Source organism: Garra rufa, chromosome 1 (assembly GCF_049309525.1).
Source record: "Garra rufa chromosome 1, GarRuf1.0, whole genome shotgun sequence".
NCBI classification, from domain to species: Eukaryota; Metazoa; Chordata; class Actinopteri; order Cypriniformes; family Cyprinidae; genus Garra; species Garra rufa.
The window spans coordinates 33,619,490-33,641,850 of record NC_133361.1 but is presented as its reverse complement, the minus strand read 5'-3'; the positions used below and the strand labels follow the sequence as shown (position 1 = coordinate 33,641,850).

The 22,361-nt window shown below is 37.1% G+C and overlaps 1 protein-coding gene across 1 annotated transcript; it reads right to left on the bottom strand.

Annotated features, from left to right (window-relative positions):
* Positions 1-310: 310 nt before the first annotated feature.
* On the bottom strand, positions 311-18,687 carry znf281a (zinc finger protein 281a). The gene is made up of 7 exons (XM_073833333.1): positions 18,569-18,687; positions 13,021-13,566; positions 7,233-7,334; positions 6,974-7,097; positions 4,937-5,020; positions 4,693-4,811; positions 311-4,617 (listed from the first exon to the last, which is right to left on the bottom strand). The coding sequence occupies exons 2-7, from the start codon at positions 13,468-13,470 to the stop codon at positions 2,974-2,976; spliced, it is 2,523 nt and encodes an 840-aa protein (XP_073689434.1). The 5' UTR covers positions 13,471-13,566; positions 18,569-18,687; the 3' UTR covers positions 311-2,973.
* Positions 18,688-22,361: the final 3,674 nt, after the last annotated feature.

Genomic DNA, 22,361 nt, shown 5'->3' with positions numbered 1-22,361 from the left:
TTCATTCAATCCCATTTGACAATCACTAAAGAATCACTAAATAGCTGCTATGAAAAAATATATTTTCATTAAATTCTTAATTTTCTATTAGAAAAAAATAAATAGGGGCAAAAGTCTGGAAACAAATGTTTTTCTATGCTTTGCTTTCTTTTTTTCATACTTTTCAAAACCTGTAAAATACTTGGAAAAAATCAAATTCCATACTTTTTCAAACCCCATATGAACCCTGGGTATATAAAAATTCCATTCTTGTAACATCACACACTAGAAATAAATCCATGCATCCGAACACACTGATCTCAGCATTTTTATTGTTTTTCCTAATCAATAATAAAGTCAAAATGGACAGGTATAGCCCTGTGTATCAGATCACAAGAATCTGTAATAAAATAAGACAGGAGAGAAAAAGATCATTAGCTACAAATTTGGCATGGTGACAAAAAGGGGGCAAAAAGAAAACATTATCAAAAAATGTACATGCAAAAAAAAACAAATGTAGTGTTATCTATGTAAACAAAATAAATACTTTCAGGAATATACAGCGAGAAGTCAAAAAAGAAAAAGAAAAAGCCTAATGGTGGCAACCACTGACAGATTGATGGCTGGCATTATTCAAGCCACATAGGATATCATTCAAGGCTTAACAGTGTCTGAGGGGGCTTTACACGTTGAACTGGAAATCATATTCCAGCTGTGCTTCACATCAATTCATAAAACAACATACAGAACAAAACTGCAGGGCACAGGTTGAATTTAAAACAAAAATAAATTCAAAGTGAATTGATGGCCTGCGCACAAATAAACTTAGATTTCAATTCATAGCGTCTTTGGATCTCCGGTACTTATTGAAACCGTACAAAGTGACCAACTTCAAGAACCAGAAAATGTTTCTGAAGAGGGAAAAAAGGAAATCAGACAATAAAAAAGTCATTTTTTAATGGCAAAGGGACTATTTGAGGCGTTTCTTAGCGGTAGCCACATCAGTCATGCTACATACAGTCACTCTTTGATATCCCTGCTTCTGTCACCAGTGATATGAGGTAAAAAACATCAGCTGTGATGATTTAAATCATCGCACTCCTCATTAATGTGATTATTATTATCATTATTGTGAACGGAGTAGCCCAACCTTGCTAAATGAGTCCTAGTGGTCAGTTTGTGTTCCCTAAGAGACGTCCGCCTGTCAAACAATCTTGCATGTGGTTCTGTCCTTTTGGGAACAGTGGGTAAAACACATGAAAGAAGAAACATTTGATGACAGTAATTCAAGGACAGTGTAACAGCAGCCAACAGCGCTGATGGAAGACAGTTATTGATCGTTTAAAAAAAAAAAAAAATTACAATAATACTTGTACAGTACAAAATCAAACATATAAAAATGTAGTTCAAGGTAATACTTTGCCCTGCATGCACACTGCAATAGTTGGCTGAATTCCTTTTGGACTGTTCTGTCGGGTTATTTAGGACCAATACTATATAAATTACTAAGACTTTTTACAAGTCGCCTCTGGTGAAAGAAAAAAAAAAAAAACATGGTACAACAGGGGCCATTTTAACACAAAGCACAATTTCCCAACCCAATACTTTTGAAAACAAAACGGAGAAGAAAAACCCCCTCTATAACCTGCCCTACATCCATGAGAAGCTGGGAATAAAATATAAAAAAAGACACCCTACGCTCCCACCCCAAGAAAAGCCCACCCTTAATTCCAGCAAACACGTCCCATTGAAACTAAACTTTTCCGTAAGACCGACCTCATCATTGGTCTTTTCAACATAATCTACACTTCCTAAAATGAATCCCGCCCATTTTCTGTCCACTGCCCCCCTTTTAAAAACAGCATGTCAGTTACAGAGTTCACATTCTGTGTGATCAGCCTGGGTAGTTTCATTCACCATGTAAAATAAACAGGATCAAAAAGTGCTAAATGGGATTCTTTCTGACGAAGAAGGGAAAGGAGGAGTGGACGGAGGGAGAGAGGGATGAGCAAGCCAGACAGGCGCAGAAGAATCCCACGATCTGGCCTGTGCCAAGAGGCACTTACACGCTCGCATGCAGCGCCCTCTAGTGTATAGCCCTTGGCTTCGCAATCCAAGAGGAACGGGTGAAGGGGGTTTATGTGCCTCCCTTCACAAACTCAACCCCTCTTATCTCCCTCCAAGTCACCTGCCAGTCTCAAGAAAGAGTATATGTTATTTTACATACAGATATTCTTATAAATATATATTTATATATATGGCCCTTACTGAAAGAGAATGTGAGCATTTCACATTGACATAAAAGTACCATAATCTCTATACAGCTAAGTGGAAAGTGGTGTCAGTGTAATTTAACAGGCAGCGCGTTTGTCGTCTACTTGTCGCGCTTATTCAGAAGAATAAAAAAAAATATCTCCCGAAAAAGCTCTTTGTATTTGCAAAACGTCTGCCTCTTGGATGAATGCTTGCTTGCTACACTTTTTATAGTTTTGCCGTCCACACGTTTTCCTGAGTAATACTTGAATCATTGTAACAGACGATTTCAGTTCTGGGAGACTCCCTGCCATTGCTTTTTCATAGTTCTTTTTACATGCTTGTGAAGTCAATTGCTAAAATGTAAGTGAATGACTTTTGGAAAAAAGTAAACAGAACTAATTTCATTTGCGTTTTCATCTATTCATTAACAGAGCAGAACTAGAAGTATTTCCTTATTTTCCGAAGGAAATTGAAAAAAAGAAGAACGTAATGATGGAAAATGCATCGCAGGCCAAAGGAGGGTGAAATTTCATATGAACATAATGGCAGTGAGAAAAACATGACTTAAAAACATTACAATTTCATTGAAGTAGGAGAACTAAATAACAATAATAATAACAATATTAATAATAACAATAATAATAATAACATCAACAACAACAATAATACAAAATAAAGACAGCATGACAAAATAAAAATAGGGAACCTCCATCTGAGCATCTAGGCACAGGAGCCCATTCACCTGTAGCTTTGGCTTGTTGGGGTTTTGGAGCCACTGCTGACTGGTTCGCTGGCATCAGCCAAGAGACTGCTATACCCTGAGAATTCGGAGACTGACGTCTGTAAGCGGTGAGATACCTCTCCCCCCGAGTCACTGCTGAAGGCCAGGGACACTCGGCCCCCTTTAAACTGCGCCCCGAAAGCCTGGGCAAAGTTCTCGATCTGAAAATGAGCCTTGGCTGGGTCCAGCGTGGCCAAGTCCTGGGACGCAGCCAGGGAGAATCCTCCAGTGGTGGCCGCGGCTCCGTTTTTCGGCCCTTGCGGTTCCTTTGGACCGCCCAGGTCGGGCTGAGGTGTGATCTGGTAGGCGTTGGTGTTGGGGGTGTGTGGAGGTGGCGGAGGGGAGGTGTGCTGCTTGTCCAGCTGTTCGGTGAGCTCCTGGGAAGGTGTGAGCTGCTGCGAGTGCGCAGACTGCTCCAGGCTGCTCAAGTGGAAGCCCGTTGGGGGCGATGAGCCCTCTAGGAGACCAAAGTGGGACTTTGGCACAGACGAAAGGGAGGGCGAAGACGAGACGGGTTGTGAGAACGAGTACTCGAGAGGTGAGGAAGTATACACATGCTTGTCTGACAAAAGCGGGCCTGAAAACGGTCCCGTGGTTGTCACGACAGAACCAGGACTGGAACCCAACGGGAAGCTTACGCTGTGACTGGTCCTCTCTAGTGCCTGTAGGAGAAAACGCGAGTACTCGTTCATGATTACGGCTTTGTCGCCACTGTTGGGACTTGACGGGGTGTCCTCGGTTCCCAAGGGGTCTGAGGGATCGGTGGCGGCTGGCTGGAGCTCGACGTGATGAGGATCGGTGATGTCGAAGGTCACGTCAGGCTTGTGAGCGTAGTGGTCCAGCAAACTCTGGAGAACCTCATCTGGGATACCAGACTTGTCCTGCTTTATATCTCCCAGAGGGGAGTCTAGGAGGCCCAGTGCAGCGTCGCTATCTAGGACGCCGGAAACGACACCCTGAATGACCGTTGGTTGCGACTGCAGATGACTGACGCTTACGTCGTAGTCTGAAGCTCCAGAAGTGACACTGCCATTGTTGGGCACATGGAGGTATCGCCTCTTCTTCAGAAACTGCATGGCATCGTCATAGTTGCTGCTGGGACCAACTTTGGCCCCTGGACCTGGAAGAAGCCCGAGGCTATCCAAGCCTCCTCCTGTGGGCAACTCCATGCCTCCGGGTTTGGATTGATCCATGGGGTGAGTGTTCTTCTCCAAGGACTTCCTGTTCCCCTTCTTGAAGGCCATCTTGGGAGCCCGGCCGTGTTCACCATGCATGCTTGGGCCGGGCTGGGCTGAAGATGAAGTTGTTGATACACCGTGATTCCCAAAGTCATGCACCCCGTAAGCATCCGCCCCTTGACTATGCGTCGCTCCCATAGACCCGGATGACTTTTTACGTTTTCGCTCACCCCCCTCACCAGAGTTTTTTGTCTTGCCCCGTTTGCGGCTAGGCGTAGACGCATTTCCCTGAGAGATTCCGTAGCTGCCGTGTTCTCCGTCGCCTCCTGAGCCCAAGTCGTGCTCTGCCCCATCCACACCCTTTTTTATGGCATCTCCACACGTCCGCTTGTGCTTCAGCAACCGGTCCGTTCTGGAAAAATACTAAAGAAGGAACGCAAGCGTGAGACACACGGTACTGCTAAACAGAACTGGTTGAAACTCGGGCATGAAACTCACCTGTTGGCATGTGTCACACTTATATGGCTTTTCTCCACTATGAGTTCTCTTGTGTCTTTCCATGTGATACTTCTGAATAAAACGCATGTTGCACTGGTCACAGCTGAATGGCTTCTCTCCTGGAAACCAGATATGCAAAAAAATGATAAATTTTACCATAAAAACAGAAGTGGTTGTGAAGCTAACAAATAAGCTAGATATGAGGAAATGAAAGCTGAAGTTGGTGCGAACTTGAGGAACTTACCACTGTGGATCTTCTCGTGTCTCTGTAAGAGGTATTTCTGAATGAAGCTCATGTTACACTGAGTGCAGCGGAAAGGCCTCTCACCTGTAAAGGACATGGAGTGTTAACCATTTTTTTGTTTTTAATGGAGTTTTTAATGAAGCCCATACCAACCCTAAATATTTGTATTTGTATGAGTAAAATAATTAAGTATAAGTACAAATCAGCAAACCTATGTGGGTGCTGTTAAAACAGTGGTTCTCAACCTTTTTGACTCAAAGGCCTCCGTTTGTACAAAACACTTTTTTTTGTAAAAAAAAAAAAAAATTAATATAACTTGATTTAAATGTTAATACAACTAAATTCAAATTATTTTAAGGCTTACTGGGGCCTCATTTGGAAGTCTGCAGAGGTCCCCCAGTGGGTCCCGGCCCCCTGGTTGAGAACTGTATCAAATGTAATAAAAGGTGATTTACGTTCTTAAAGGGACAGTTCACCCAAAAATGAAAATTCTGTCATTAATTCTGTCATCTGTAAAACCTTTGTTCATCTTTAACACAAATTAAGATTTTTTTTTTTATGAAATCCAAGAGCTTTCAGACCCTGCATAGACATTAACGCAACTACCAAGTTTATGGACCAGAAAAGAAGTACAATGTAAAAATAGTCTGTGTAAAACCAGTGGTTCAACCTTAATTTTATGAAGTTACAAGAAAACTTTTTGTTACAAAGAAAACTAAAACAATTACTTTAACAATTTCTTCTCTTTTCTTTCCTGTCAGTCTTCGATGCACAGTGCATCTGGCATTTGCATTATTTTAGACACACAAAAAGTATTCTCGTTCCATAACATTTGGTTGAACCACTGATATCACATGGACTATTTTTACGGTCCCCTTACTACCTTTTTGAACGTGGCAAGTGCTTTGCGGTCTATGCAGGGTCAGAAAGCTCTCAGATTTAATCAAAAAGATTTGAAAATAAACAAAGGTTTGGAACGACATGTAATAGAGAATTTTCATTTTTAGGTGAACTATCCCTTTAATATGCATTGGCGTATATATAAAATACAAAGATTTTTATCATTTACACATTTTGTTCTATCAGTTGTTGAATTCGCAACAACTGAATTCGCAATTGTTTGATTCAATAAATAAAAATTATTTATTAACACATTGACAACTAATATTTATATATTATATTTATATATTATTATAAGTAACTGTGTATTAAAAATATTTTTGCACACCAATCCTGAATAAATACATTTAATCAAACCAAAAAAAATTCAAACAAGATATAATTTTTGATTTTTGAGTGGGTGCAGGACACTATAGTTCAATAATGTAAGTGAGCATAGCAAAATAAAGTAAACTCTGACATATTACACCCAAAAATTCTTTATACAGTGGACTACCAGTAAAACATATCAAATTTGGGACCAAAAATTATTCAGACACATTGATCTTACCATGTTTTGCTTAAGTGTTTTTTCTTAAATTGCTAATGTGATTTTTACACCACAGACTGAACAACATTAGCATTGCTTGGTAATTGCTCAGCAAAGTTGTGTAAATATTGTCATTCAAACAGTTGTTTAAATTTTTGGTTGATTGTAATCCATTACATACCTTACTATCAAAGTCATGTGACATTATCAAGATGAATTTGTTCTGACACAGTTTAACTCGGAGTTCTGGTCATATTTTATTACATTTTCTAAACTATAGCGAATAAACTGATAATGTGAGAAATGTTGAAGGTGTCTGAATAAATTTTGGTTGAAGATCATTTTAAACCTTTAAGAAATGATTGAAGCATTTCATCCATATAAGCAATGTTTTCTCTGTGTAATACAAAAATACTTTTGCTCTTTTGTGCACTTGACAAACCTGCTATTTTAGAATCCAAGTACCCTTAATCTCTACTTAATACTGGCTGATAATCCTTGGAACAAATTGTTTTGTGATGACGCTGTGTGCACAGGCCAAACTCTACTGCGTAGTACATGTACTAACATACGCACACTCCTTTGTGTAAGTGCAAAAGTATGCTGACCTGTGTGTATAAGCACATGTCTGCGTAAATGATAGGAGCTCCGGAACGCTGCATTGCAGTGCTCACAGATGTGCGGTTTGGAGTTTGGAGACAAGCTCCCTCCATCTGGATCCAGCATCATTGACTGCAGATAAAACAATGTTCAGCATTAGACAACACTAATGTTATTATATGAAGGGAAAAACTTTTTAAATTTGAACAATAAGCACAGCTAGTGAATAATAAATATGTCTTATGTTAATTAAGTGTTTGTTCGCACCTTCGACTCTCCTCGTTTCCTCCGTGTCTTGCCCTCCTGTCCTTCACCGTTTGACCTTCGACCTTTCCTCCCTGAGGATTCCTTTACCAGCCGTCCTGACAGCTGGAAGGATAACAAAGATAGAATGGGACTGGGAGCAGACTAAATAAAAGACAACAAATCCCATTCATTCACACAACACTTGTGAAGCACAAATCTGTTTTTCATTTTGTATGCATGGCATATTGAGACTCAAGTTTGAATGTGTGAATGAGAGACACTCTGTGCCTTAGAATGTTTTTAATGAAACAAACGCAAATACAAAAATCAGCCACAACTCTAAAATACACACAGACTAGATGACAGCCTAGTTTGAATATTGAAAGTATTCCCTAATGTGTATGCAGCAGAAGGCAGGGTGGTAAATCTCTTATTTATGAGCCTCGATATCTATCCCTAGAGAATCAATGCTTCTTTTCCTCGTTTCGTGTCCATCTATGGAAACACCATGTGGATTATTGACCAGCTGCACATCTGAATATCGTCTCACACTTGGGCAGTGTAAAACAAGAGACTGGCAAGAAACACATACAAAAACCTACACTGAATGGAGATTAAAATATCAATTGTCAATGTGACACCCATTGTCCTTCTGAAAGCTATGAAATACTTGACAAAAGAACAAAAGAGAAAACTAGAGCAAGACAGATATGAAATTTTAAATTACACCCAAGGCTAGCCAAAACAAATCTTACTCTTTGCCCTAGTCTGACGTCTTTAAAATGACCTTTCTTTTAACAGAAAAAGCACGAGGAAGAGCAACTGGCACAGATTAAATCCGACCAACCAGAAAACAAATGACAGAACAAAGACATCTCGCGTGGTATTTCTTGGCGTGCTGCTAGAAATAATCGCAAATTAGCATGAGTCATCATTTTACTAATATAATCACAGCTGCCGTCGGCTACTGCACAAAGACAGAGCCAGATGCAGTGTCTCAATGCTTCAGCCTGATTTCCTTTCAGCCGTCAGTGCGGATGAGATGATCAATAAGCCCTTATAGTGATTAAATGGGTTTGCTGCCCTTATAACCTTGGAAAGAACTTAATTATCAGTTTGAGAAGCAAAGGTGGTGTTTTGCATTTCCGCGCACATAACTGCATGGCTCCTGTTGCATTTGACTTAGTCAAACCCCTCAATCATACACAGAAACAAGATGACATCACTGACAGGAAGGACGATTTCTATCCTACGGTGGTGTTATATAGGAATCTGCATTCAGCTCAGCTTGGGATGGAGCTGGATGACTTTCATGGACCTTAAACACAAATCTGGCTTAACTTTTTTTTTATATTATATTTATTTTTATATGATATAATATTTAGATACAGGGGTAAGCAATATATTTTAATGTGTATCGTCTCTAATGAGGTTAAATGCTTATGCGACGTTGCAGTGCTGCATGGTTACGAAAATCTATCGTTTGCATGCATTTTTAAGCAATACATTTGAAAAACAAGTGATTTTAAGTAATTGAAGCGCAATCAGCAGTGAAAACTCATTAGCCAAACTCATTTGGCTATTTGTGCGCAGTCAGAGAGGCGTGCACACGTGAAGACGTTGCTCATAGAGTGCGGAAGTATTGAATTTTTTCGCTTGTTATTGTTGCCGCTTTATAGGCCTTAAAGGGATAGTTCACCCAGAAATGAAAATTTGATGTTTATCTGCTTACTCCCAGGGCATCCAAGATGTAGGTGACTTTGTTTCTTCTGTAGAACACAAACAAAATTTTTTTACTGTTGCAGTCTGTCAGTCATTTAATAGCAGTCCATGGGATCCACAGCTTTGAGGGTCAAAAAACATTCACAGACAAAACCACAAAACGATCGGTCTGTCCAAGAAACTGAACAGTATTTATATCTTTTTTTTTTACTTCTGATCCACCGCAATATTCAACTGTAATGAGCACGTTCACAACAGCTGGTGCGTGGCGCTTTAATGTGCTCTGACATAGTAGTCGGTAAAAAGTCAACACTCCCTAAGTTAATGCAAGGAAATGTAATCTTTTAGTTTTCAATCGGTTGCAAGAATCAGGATAAGCACAATAAATTATTAATAAATAAATTATTATTATTATTTTGAGTAGCCGCTATGCACTGTGTAAACAATGAGTGACACATAATTGCAACAGATTGCTTCAGTGCGTGCATCTATGCAAGAGCATGTTGACGCGTCATGCACCGGCTGTTGTGAACATGCTCAGGACAGTTGGACATAGCGGTGGATCAGAGGTGTTTAAAAAATAAAGAAATAAAAAAATTATATGTATGTATAAATTATATATATATATTAGGGCTGTCGAAAATAACGCGTTAACGGCGTTAATTATTTTGTTGTTGTTAATTACGTCAAATTTTTTAACGCATTTCACGCATGCGCAGTGTGACGAATCATTTGTCAGGATTGGGGAGCTAGAGGCGAGATGGAGCAAGGTGAGCCTATGGACGGATTCAAATATAAAAAGAATGATGATGGTACAGTTAACAAGTACAAGCCTGGGCGACAGCCCCTCTGCAACTGGAGTGGTTAGCCAAGCTTAGGCCCGGTTCTACTGGGGTAGACGGTGCTATATAGCCTACCCTCAAACGAAAGCAAAGCAATTGAAGATCTGACAAACAATCCAGCGTTGTTCATCTCCTGCCTAAGTGTAGACGCGATGTAAATAAAATATTCATTGTGTAGTTTAGAAAGCTTTATTGATTATAACGGAACGTTGTGAGATCTCTATGAACTAGATTTGTGACGCTTTTAGTGATAATAAAGGGAGCGCGCTTTGCACTTTCCATGCCATAATCCATTCAGAATTTGTATGAAAATTTCGTTTTTCTTATGTTTTGGGAATTACATCTGTACATCGTACAATTACGTTCATTCTCGAAAGAGCGGTGACTGACACAGTGACACATGTGGGAGTGGAGAGTGGAAGATACATGAAGCCGCTTTGCTGGTCATCGAGGCACCAGCTCAATCAATTGCATTTTTTCAGTGGAAACAATTTCAAATTATCCGTTATTTTTGCTCACAAAGGAAAAAGTAATACACCAAAAAACATTGCAGTGTTTTTATAAAATAAAGAAAACAAAAATGATGCGCTTTCTGTCGTCTTGTTCTTGAACAGGAGTGCTTAACAAAAATAAAGCTAAATGCATGCCTCACAGACATGATAAACATATCTATAGAAAGTTTTAAATTATTACTTAACGAAATAAAACAAATCGAAAACAAAAACTTGTTTAATATGTAATCCTTAACGATAAATTTCTCTCTCAAGGCGCGTCCAAAAATGAGATTGCAGGATCTTTGCGACATTGACTCACATTGACTCACAGTGAATACACTTTATTAATAAATAATTCAGATATGTCCTTACTCTTTCCCCGACACATTTATTATTTATTTTTGCCGGTATTTGTTTTAGCCTACTGCGTGCGATTGAACGCGGATCTCTTCCAGTTGCGCCATCCCAGCCGTTATCGAAAGTAAAAGCGAAAGTCTTGTGTTGTTTCCACCAGCGCGACATTATTGATGGATGTCTAAAATATAAAAAATAAGGAGTAGCCTAAAACAGGCCCGATGCGGGCCCTGGCATAATATGAAAATGTGAAAATTATGTATCCTGTTATTTATATTTTGGTATGCATTTTAGAAAAAAAAAAAATGGTTAGGATTCAGGTGTTGCAAATAGTGATTAATCATGATTAATCCACTGAAAAGTCTGATTAATCTGATTAAAAATTTTAATCATTTGACAGCCCTAATATATATATATATATATACACTGTTCAGTTCCTTGCACAGACCTATTGTTTTGTGCCTTAACACCTTAATGTATTGTCATGAGCCGCAGAGTTTAATTTTGTTTTGTCTGTCTATGTTTTTTTTTTACTCACAAAGCTGTGGATCCCATTGACTGCCATTTTATGACTGACAGACTGTGCAACACTTTGAATTAAAAATCTTTGTTTGTGTTCTACTGAAGAAAAGTCACCTACATCTTTTGATAAACAGATAAACATCAAATTTTTATTTTTGGGTGAACTATCCCTTTAAACGGTTAAATACACACACTTTTATGTGTCAAAATGCCTGTCTTTGCAAGTATCCTCATAAACACAGTAATTAAGGTCTTAAGTGAAAGCAAACAGCTGAGAGAGAAAACACATGTGTAACAGTATATTAAATCCAGGCAGCTCTTAAAGTGACAGTAGTCAAACAACAAAAGAGAGAAAATCTCGCTCTTGACTACATCACTTTTGTAACTTTATTAAGAACAAATATATATTTATTTTACACTGAAGAATATGCAGTGTCTTATACAAATGTATGTTATACTGTAGTTTTTTTTTTTTTTTGTCCTGTTGCTTGTAATTAGTTTCTTATTCTTATTTAATCGCCAACTGTTAACTTTATCTCAGTGAGCGTAAGTTAAGAATTATGACATTTCTATGGTACCAAAAATTTAGATTTAATAAAGATCTTATTAAAAGCAAAAGTAACTATATTGTAAAATATATCACCAAGGTGAAAATAAATTACTTATATTGTGATAAGATTTTGGTCATATCACCCACCACTATTTAGATATCAAAAGAAAAATACAAAATAAAAACAACATGACAAAACACACATACGCCTTGCAAATACAATTAATTTTTTTAAAAGCACTGTTTAAAACTTAAATTCCACTGTTTTCCTGTTGATTTGTTTTTCTATTAATAGAAAACTACACACTTATTTGAACCCTTTCCAACAATGACTGTTTGATTTTGAGATTATCTTTTCATACTGACACAACTATTACGCTCTCTGATGCTCCAGAATGAATTTGAAGTAAATTTTATTTGTTTTGTCGTCTGAAAAATTTACATCTTAAATGCACCATTTTTTTCCTTCTGAAGCATCAGTGAGCGGTTAAACCATTTGCAAATAGTTGCATGAGACCCTCGTTGCCCTCAGTGTAAAAAGATGGATCTCAAAATCATACAGTCGTTGGAAAGGGTTCAAATACACAAATGCTTTCACAAAACAAAAATTCAAGTATTATTTTCTTTTGTGGACTATATGTACAGTACAGACCAAAAGTTTGGACACACCTTCTCATTCAGGTGTTTCCAAACTTTTGGTCTGTACTGTAGATATGAATTAAACTGAAAAAACCTGTGAAAAAAATATCTTTCAGGTGGTCAAATAGCAAATAGTTGAGCTCTGCAGCCACCTACTGGTAAAAGTTATTTGTAGTTGTTTTTTTACTTTTAAAACTGGATTTTCCAAAAGATGGGCAAAAATCTTACACTTAACCATGTGAAATTATCCATGTTATCCCCATGAATTAAAGTTAGAAATGTGGGTCTTTTATAAAGTAAATTTTACATAAAAAAGCAGTTTTTGTATAAAAACCCATTTAAAAAAATAAATTTATTAATTTATATACATTTAAAAAATATCACTAACCTACTGAAAACTGCACAAATGTAGAGTAAAAACTTTAATAAACAGAAAAATATACAGTACAGACCAAAAGTTTGAACACACCTTCTCATTCATTTGAATGAGAAGGTGTGTCCAAACTTTTGGTCTGTACTGTAAATGTCTTATGTCAAATATCTTATTCAGGTCAGTACTAAATAAAAAATAACACGCATTTTGTATGATCCCTCTTATTTTGCACAAAGAATTAACATTTTGCATATTCTGCAAGGTTTATGTAAACTTCAACTGTATTTTTACAGAGAGACACAGGCACACTTACATTTCCCAGACTGAGGTCGTGCACCACCAAGTTCTGATGGTTGCCCAGCGAGACCTCCAGCAACTCTCCTCCACTTCGTACACCAGTTCCGGCTCCACCTCCCGGGTAGAGAGGCAGCCTGTAATCATGTTCAGAGACCTTTTCCTGTTTAATGCCCATGGCATGAACGTAATCTCCCACGCTTCCCATCATCCCTCCTATGCCACCTCCACCACCCATGCCTCCAGCACTCAGCCCTCCTCCTCCTCCACAGTCCGGCGAGTCCCTCTCCTTCTTCAGGATCATCTCATGAGGCTGCAGGTCAGCCATAACGGTTTGACTGGCCAGCCGGGTGAAGCTAGTAACAGGGGGCAGGTGGCTGAACATGAGCATGCTCGGACCGAAGCCTGTCTCCATGCCACCGTTGGAGCGAAGGAACTCATTGCCGAGTTTGTCCTGAATCAGGCTCATGTTGAAGGGGCAAGGCTCAGAGTGTTATCACACTGACGCGGATGCTGGAACAGGGGGTGACAGGGTCTGCTTCAATGCAAGGCCACCTCACTCATCCTAAAGACATAAAAAGAGATAAAAACAATGATTTACATGTACATATACATTCTTTACATATACTGCACACAGTCAACATTTGAAGTGGAACAAATCGTCCTAAAATTAAAACAATACCTGTTCTTGTCTTTGATTAACTTTTTCGATCCTTTTGACTACTGTATACTGTAAGTTTTTGAACAGTAACATTTTTAAATGTTTTTGAAGAAGTCTCTCAAGCCTAAAGAAGCTCACCAAGCCTGCATTTATTTTATCCAAAGTACAGAAAAACTGTAAAATTTTAAAATATTTTACTACTAAAAAGAACTTTTCTATTTGAATACATTTTAAATTTTAATTTATTCCTGTGATTTCAAAGCTGAATTTTCTGCATCATTACTTTAGTCACATGATCCTTCAGAAATCATTCTAATATTCTGATTTGCTGCTCAAAAAAAAACATTTATTTTTATGTTGAAAACTGCCGAGTAGATTTTTTCAGGTTTCTTTGAATAGAAAGTTCAGAAGAACAGCATTTACCTGAAAATTGTAATGGTAACATTATAAGTGCCTATTGTGACATTATAAATGTCTTTATCATCACTTTTGATTAATTTAAAGCATCCTTGCTCAATAAAAGTACTGATTTCTATAATTCCACCCCCCTCCATCCAGTATGCATCATTTAATACACACTGAATAAAAGTATTATTTTTTTAAAATCATACTGTCCCCAAACCTTTTAAACAGTAAACACGCACAAAAACAAACAATAAATATTGCATGCCATTCTGCTATCTAGATATCAGTATCAGCAATTAAGCCCATTAAATTACATCACAAATTCAATACTGCCGTTATTTTCTATTTTACATCATTTCATTACATTCTTGGCAAAAACAATAAGTAAAGTTTCAAAAGCTACAAGTGCCATGAACAACCACGTCAGCCACGTTAATGCTAAGACTGGAGCACTCTGACTCCCTATTACATCCTTTGGAGCAGATTTGTAATTTGGAAAGTTTTCCTTTCAGGTCTTTGAGGCTGCTCAAAACCAGGTCACTGTGGCAAATGTTTGTAACAAAACTATGAAAACTTCATGAGGTTGGCAAATTCATGGAAATCGTAAAGCATATGATGCAAGCAGCTGACGTGCAGATCTTTAAGAGCAAACTTAGGAACGGTAGCCGTGTGCTCTTTTGATCCAACTAATAAGTGCTTAACTGGATTAATCACAAGGGTTTGTGGGTCAGACACAAAGAGGCATGTCAACCTCTCTTCTATTGTGCTGGCTATTTCCTCCTTTTAACACACAAATAACCTACAGGAAAAAAAATTCCCTTTTAATGAGAAGTACTGTCAAGTACTCATAAAGATTAGGAGTAATTATGATAAGAGTGACAAACAGATCAACAATAAAGACTTAAAACGGAAATGTGGTACAGAGATTAAATGTTTGACCTCATATGGACGATTTTATGATTCAATTTTTTCTTACAATGCGAGTCATTATATAGCTAGTTTCATGACATGTAAGCATCTATACAGACTCAACGTAAACATATTCAAAGCACACATACGTGAGACATCTCTAATTCATTTTGCCTAGGTTTCTAAGATTGACCATCAATTATGTCAACGGATCATTTAATTATCTCATTAAACTTTTTGGGAAATTACATTTAAAAGCGCCAACTACATTAGATTGTAATAGCTAAACTTCTATTTTCAGGCTAAAAAAACAACAGTATTGACACATGCACAGACATTTACTTAAATTTCATACACAAAACAAACGACCTGGTGTTTGCTCACACACGCTCTATTTTTGAACGTTAAGGATTAACAGCATGTTATAAATATAAACACAGATGTTGTGCCCTGTGAACCTGTCTAGAATTAGGAATGCTAGTGGATTGTGGCCTGTGGGGCATTCTTTTTAAACCTAAGTCCAGTACAATGTGTGTGTTTGTGTATGAGAGAGAGACATTTGTTATGAGGCCTACATCAATCCATTGTGATGGTTATTTTATATGCAAGTATTATTATGTTTGAGGTTTGAAGACTGAACATCCTGCTCTGACTTATTATAGTCTGCTTTGTTTACAACAATGGGTGTTTTTATATTGGCGACACTGAACTGAATGAAAGTTACAAAACTCACAAAATTAGGTTATTGCTGCTGAAAATGGTAAATTATTGTCATGTTTTGGCCTGTACCAATCGGTCAAACCAGGAAAAACATTTGGAGTACTATAGACTGCCAAAAGTTATAACAAATCAAGGATAAGAGTTTAAAAAAAAAACTGTCTGAGGAACAAAAGGCATTTGTGGTTGGTCAAACTAAACTAGGATTTCCACATTTGTGACCCTGGACCACAAAACCAGTCATAAGGTTAAATTTGACAAAACTGAGATATATACATCATATGAAAGCTCAATAAATAAGCTTCCTATTATGGTTTGTTAGGACAGGACAATATTTGGCCGAGATACATCTATTTGAAAATCTGGAATCTGAGGATGCAAAAAAATCAAAATACTGAGAAAATCACCTTTAAAGTTGTCCAAATTAGGTTCTTAACAATGCATATTACTAATCAAAAATTCAATTTTGATATATTTGTAGTATGAATTTTACAAAAAATCTTCATGGAACATGATCTTTACTTAATATGCTAATGATTTTTGGCATAAAAGAAAAATCAATAATTTTGACCCATACAATGTATTTTTGGCTATTGCTACAAATATACCCCAGCGACTTAAGACTGGTTTTGTGCTCCAGGGTCACATTTGTGTTTGTTCTAATTACCGGTCAGGTAAGCGAAATATTAGGCTAATATCTTAATACTGCTCATAAGTGTCTTTAAGACCTATTAACTTTAGTTCGTCTTAAAAACTGCACCCTTTCCTGCTTGATATGATTTAGCAGCTTCCACACATTTATTCTGTGATTTAGACAGCATAAATTGGCAGAACAACGTATTCAGTAGTACATTAACCATGCAATCCCTGCTGTTGTTCACATGCGAGTAATCTCCTCCAATAAGACAGCGCGATTTAAAAATGTACCAAGTCTATTCAAGTTTGGCAAACCTCAAGCACACACAACTTAATTTCGAGACTGAAAGTAATGACTCTGAGTCAGATGATGATTCAGTAACTGCTCTGAATGATCTAGTCTATGCATACGTTCCAGCTTACAAGACTGCATGAAGACATGAAGACATTGTAATAGCAAGATCAAATTATTATTACATTAAACTGACGCACAGCTTGGGTAAAACATGAACAATAAAAGATATAAAAACGACATTCTGAAGAACGTTGGTAACCAAATAGTTTTGGTCATCATTGACTTCCACTGTATAATATGAACAATCAAACAAAACAAAAAACACTAAGACGTTCTCAAAATATCTTCTTTGGTGTTACACAAAAGAAACTAAGTCATACAGGTTTGGGATGAAATGAGGGTGAGTAAATGATGACATATTGCATTTTGGGTTGAACTATCCTTTTAACTGGAGCAGCGTATTACTCATCACTGTCATTTAAAAATTAAATGGAATAAATTACAAAAAAGCTTCTCATCAGTTTAACACAGATCCCGTATTAAAGCAGCTATGGCATTTCGCACAGATGTTTCCATGTTAATTATGACGAGCACTGCAGATTGGTCTCCACGTCTCAATCAATGTGTGTGCGCACGTTTGCTGAGGGTACATCATGTTTCCGGAAAGTCAATGGCCAATTGCTCTTCTTTGGATTCCTGCGCCATCTGATGATTCATACTAATTCATTTCCCCTTAAAAGGCTGCTGGATTGGATCTGAACCAGATGCTCTAGTATTAGTCAGAAACACGCCATCCGTGTCTCTTCACAGTCAAGGAAAAGATTAAGAATCAATAGGAGCCCATTCAGCACATGGATAGCTCATGTCTAACATTTAATTATTAGTCCAGCTTTCTTGTGGTCCCACATTACATTATGTGCAGTCCAAAATGTACACTTTTGGTGAAATTGAGGTGGAATATAATACATGGTATGATTAGGTAAGGGTGTGTTTAGGATCAACAATGTAATTACAGCTTTAACCACTGAAATGAAGTAGGCTATTAAGTATTTTAAAAAATATAAGCATCGTATAACGTGTGTACACAATAAGTGCACTGTATTAAATGATTAATTTAAATGTTAACACAGTGTTATATAAAGTGGGTTCAAACATATCGTGGAATACAGAAAAGCGAAATAAAGGAACACTTTGTCCTAGCAGAGGCGTCTTTTATCTCGTATAACAGCACGCAGCTCGCGTCTCTTTGTGTTGTGAGTGCGCGCAGACGGCACGCGACGCAGATGGTATGTAAATAGCATGTGCATACGTTAGCCAACTGAGCTAGCTCATCAATCAGACACATAAATCATTTATTTCACACACTCAAATCAAAGCGAGTCTCAACTCAGGACGCAGTGGCCATATTGGCCAGAAAACCATCATGACTTCGTGGCGCGGGACCCTGAAGTCTATACTGTGAACGTGGGAGATTTAAGTTTTTGTTAGTAAGGCAGGACCGTTATGGTGGGATCCATATTAATAACTTCACAAAGGGCCTCGTTGCTAACGCGCTAGCTATCCGGCTAAGCGACGCTTAATAAATAAATTACACTTGAGAAGTGTACGCGCACTCACATAATGACAAATGTATTAAAAACAAATGTAATAATTAACTAAAAAGCACTTTGCGAAGTACAAACGTGCTTTTGTTTTACACCACACATCCACAGCAACAAATTAAAACATACAGAATAAGTACAATGGTAATGCTGCGAAAGCGACAGCGCTTACCCATAATAAACAGCCCCATGCAACTCCAACGAACAATTGATGCTCCGCGTCAAGCTACGCGGCTACATGCTACACAACGTCGCTGCGCTGCGCTTTGTTGTCTGCCCCGCTTTCATGCGCCTCTCAGGCGCTTCAAACTTCACGCAAAGCTGATCACAGGATTTCGCTTACCAGTGCATGTCCACCGTTGGCTCTCTGTGTGTGTATTTTCCCCCCTCGATCGTTTCTTTTAATGTTCAGAGTCCAAACATTGTTCTCCCGCAGCTGCTGCGTTCCTCCATCTTGTCTGAGCGCGGGGAACTGTGGGTAGAGCGGACGGGTCCTGCGAGGAGACAGACGCTCTGATCCAGGGCATTGGAGCAGCGTCCGATAGTGAACTATTGCACAGAGGAACACATACTAGACCTAGTGGGTGCTGTTGGGGAGATTTTCAACTCGATTCACTTTTGCGTTATAGATTACAAAACACATAACTTTATTATAGAAGAAGGCGTCTGCATAGACTGCGTACTTTTTTTCTATTTGAAAATCTGTTTAATATATTCCCTATCTTAATCTCTCAGACTGTGTTTGTCTCTCTGTAATATGGTGGTATCTCCTTTGGGTCTCCCAAAATTAGGACACAGCACGTCCTACCCTGTAATATGGCTCTCAAATTAATAGGATGGCTGTGACACAATTCATTAAGCTAAAGAAAAAAAAACAATTCCTAAAATAGCCCCTTAATTAATTAGACTATCCTAATTGTGAGCAGAAATAATGACACTAGGAAAAGATTCAGAGAGAAACAAAAGAGACAATATAATAAAACTATACTAAACTAAATAAGCTAAAATTATGAGACATTAAATGGTGAAAAACATTAGCCTACAGAAAAAGTTCTCATGAAAAAAAAAACTTTAACTGTTTTATGAGGTTGCGATTTTGTATGAATTAATTAATAAGGAAACATGATTTTCAAAAAATAAATAAATAAATAAATAAAAATAAATAAATAGGCATAACAAGATTTTTAATGTTTTTCTTTTTTTAAGTCTCTTTTGCTCACCAAGCCTGCATTTATTTGATCCAAAGTACAGCAAATATTTTAACAATTTAAAATAACTGTTTTCTATGCGAATATGTTTTAAAATGTAACTTATTCCTGTGATTTCAAAGCTGAATTTTTAGTATCATAACTCCAGTCACACGATCCTTCAGAAACCATTCTAATATTCTGATTATTATTATTATTATTATTATTTTCATGTTGAAAACAGCTGAGTAGAATTTTTTCAGGTTTCTTTGATGAATAGAAAGTTTAGAACAGCATTTATCTGAAATAGAAACCTTTTGTAACATTATAACTGTCTTTTTAAAGCATCCTTGCTAAATAAAATACAAATCCCCCCCCCCCCCCCAAAAAAAAATTATACTGACTAAATGGCATAGTGTATAATGTTACTAAAGCTTTTTATTTCAGATAAATGCTGATCTTTGAATCTTTCTATTCATCAAAGAATCCTGAAAATGTACTTAACTGTTTTAAATATTGATAATAATATATATATTTTTTAATTATTTAACAGCAAATCAGCATAAACTCTTAAAAATAAAGGTGCTTCACAATGCCATAGAAGAACCTTTTTTGTCTAAATGGTTCCATAAAGAACCTTTAAAATCTGAAGAACCTTTCTGTTTCTTTCTTTGATCACAGGAATAAATTACATTTTAAAATATATTCAAATAGAAATCAGTTATTTTAAATAATAAAAAATATTTCCAAATTTTACTTTTTTTGCTGCACTTTGGATCACATAAATGCTAACTTGGTGAGCAGAAGAGACTTCTTTAAAAACATCAAAAACTTTTGATTGGTGGTGTATGAGATCATTCGAATTATCCAATTAATGACAATTTGTGACTATTTTATTTTTGGCAAACTGGTAGCTAACCACTAACAGTTAGGATGAGGTTAGGGGTGGACCTGCATGCTTACTTCCTAAAAATTATACATTTTTATACAAATCACGGGACAAATCAATATAAAATCACCACCTTGTAAAATAGTACATTTTTTTGATGGAGTTGGTTGCATTTCTAACAGTAATTGTCTATTTTATGGCCAATTTAATCCAGACTGAGAGAAATAATGGACATTTAACAATAGAATATCTTGTTTTCTACTCTTAAAAATAAAGGTTCATATTATTATAATATTTGTTACACTAAGAAAAAAAAGAACTACTTTGGGTTCTCAGAAGGACAGTAGACAGTTCCTAAAAATTCTTAGTTAAAAGAATATTATAATCTAAAGAACATTTTTGCACTATAAAGAACCTTTTGTGCATTGAAAAGGTTTCATAGAACCATTAAAGCCGAACCTTTATTTTTAAGTCTAAGATGATTTCATTCTCTTCTTTTATCTACTTAAAATACTTCAAAATTTGCAGCCAATATTTGTGGGGTTTTTTATTTTATAATTGCAAGTGCTACTGTGTCTTCTCATGCTTTTTAAATACCTGGAAAATATGGCATGACTAAAATATTGCAGTTTCAGTATAGGGATAATAAATTCTTTCAATATGAAGGTGAAGTGGTTTTTTTTCCTTCTCTTTCTGTGAATGTGACTAATGCACCTGCAGCCATTTGTGTGTTCGAATAGGGGTGTTTATTTATTTCTCAATGCTGGCGTCTATGAAATCTCTCCCATCTCTAGACTGGTTAACTATGAATTGCAGATTCTTTTCTAATGTTATAGTCCGACATTGTTCTCTCATAAAGAGATCTGTGGGTTCATATTTAGTATTTTTCTGTATAATTCATTTGAAACATTTTTATGACTAGGATTAGACAATAGTACAATAATGCTACTCATAACCAACCAAAACAAACTATTGAAATTATAGAAACACCTTTAGGCTACAGTCTAATCTTATCATAAAGGCTATTATTTTTCTCTTTTACATTAATGTATATGCAAAGAATTAAAAAAATGTAGAGAAACATGCAATTATTACATATTTGATTAGAGGCAGCGCTATGAGTAAAGGTTGTTGTCAGTTGTTGTGTGTTTAAAATATATTAGGGACACATTATTATTATTCTAACTTAAAGTTACTTTTATTCAACCAACAAGTTTTTGTTTTTTTTTGGACCGGAAATGACACAGGCTTCTCCCAAAAGATAACAAGACGATGTACAAGAGGCTGTGGAAAAAATATTTCTCAGCTTTTCTTTACATTTGAACAAAAAGTGGCATGTCCAAAATTATTCATACCCTTTGCAAACTGTCACAGTCTATGGGAAAATCCAAAGTTCTATACCATTCCAAATAGTCCAAGCTGTTCTAAAGCTGGTGGCAACATCTCAAGGCAAACAATCCATTGGACACTGCACACCACTGGGTTCCACGGATGCAGACAAAGGAGGACACCACTTCTCCAGATAAGGCTCACAAAATCTGTTTGGCCTTTGCAAATGCTCATCTGGACAAAAAGAAGACTTCTGTCTTCTGTTTTATGGTCAGATGAAACAAAAATTAAATTGTTTGGCCACAATGATGTAGCCTTCATTTGGCGTAAAAAAGGAGAAGCCTTCAACCCTAAGAACACCATCCCCACTGTCAAACATGGTGGTGGGAACCTAATGTTTTGGGGGTGTTTTTCAGCCGGTGGACCAGGGAACCTAATCACAGTAAACTGCACCATGAAAAAGGAGCAATACATCAAAATACTCAACAACAACATCAGGCAGTCTGCAGAGAAACTTGACCTTGGACATTTCAGCACGACAACGACCCAAAACACACAGCAAAAGTGGTGAAGAAATGGTTAGCAGACAAAAACATTAACATTTTGAAATGGCCCAGCAAGAGTCCTAACTTAAATCCAATTGAGAATCTGTGGAGGGAGCTAAAGATCAGGGTGATGGCAAGGAGACCCTCATCGCTAAAGATGAATGGGCAAAAATACCAGTGGAGACA

What these genes read in the sequence shown, in the direction of transcription:
- znf281a (XM_073833333.1), bottom strand. Translation starts at nt 13,470, where the DNA reads ATGAGCCTGATTCAGGACAAACTCGGCAATGAGTTCCTTCGCTCCAAC. An exon ending in GGAAACGAGGAGAGTCGAAG is followed by an intron (nt 7,098 to 7,232) that starts GTGCGAACAAAC and finishes TTTTATCTGCAG; the next exon opens with TCAATGATGCTGGATCCAGA. An exon ending in ACACGAGAAGATCCACAGTG is followed by an intron (nt 4,812 to 4,936) that starts GTAAGTTCCTCA and finishes TCTGGTTTCCAG; the next exon opens with GAGAGAAGCCATTCAGCTGT.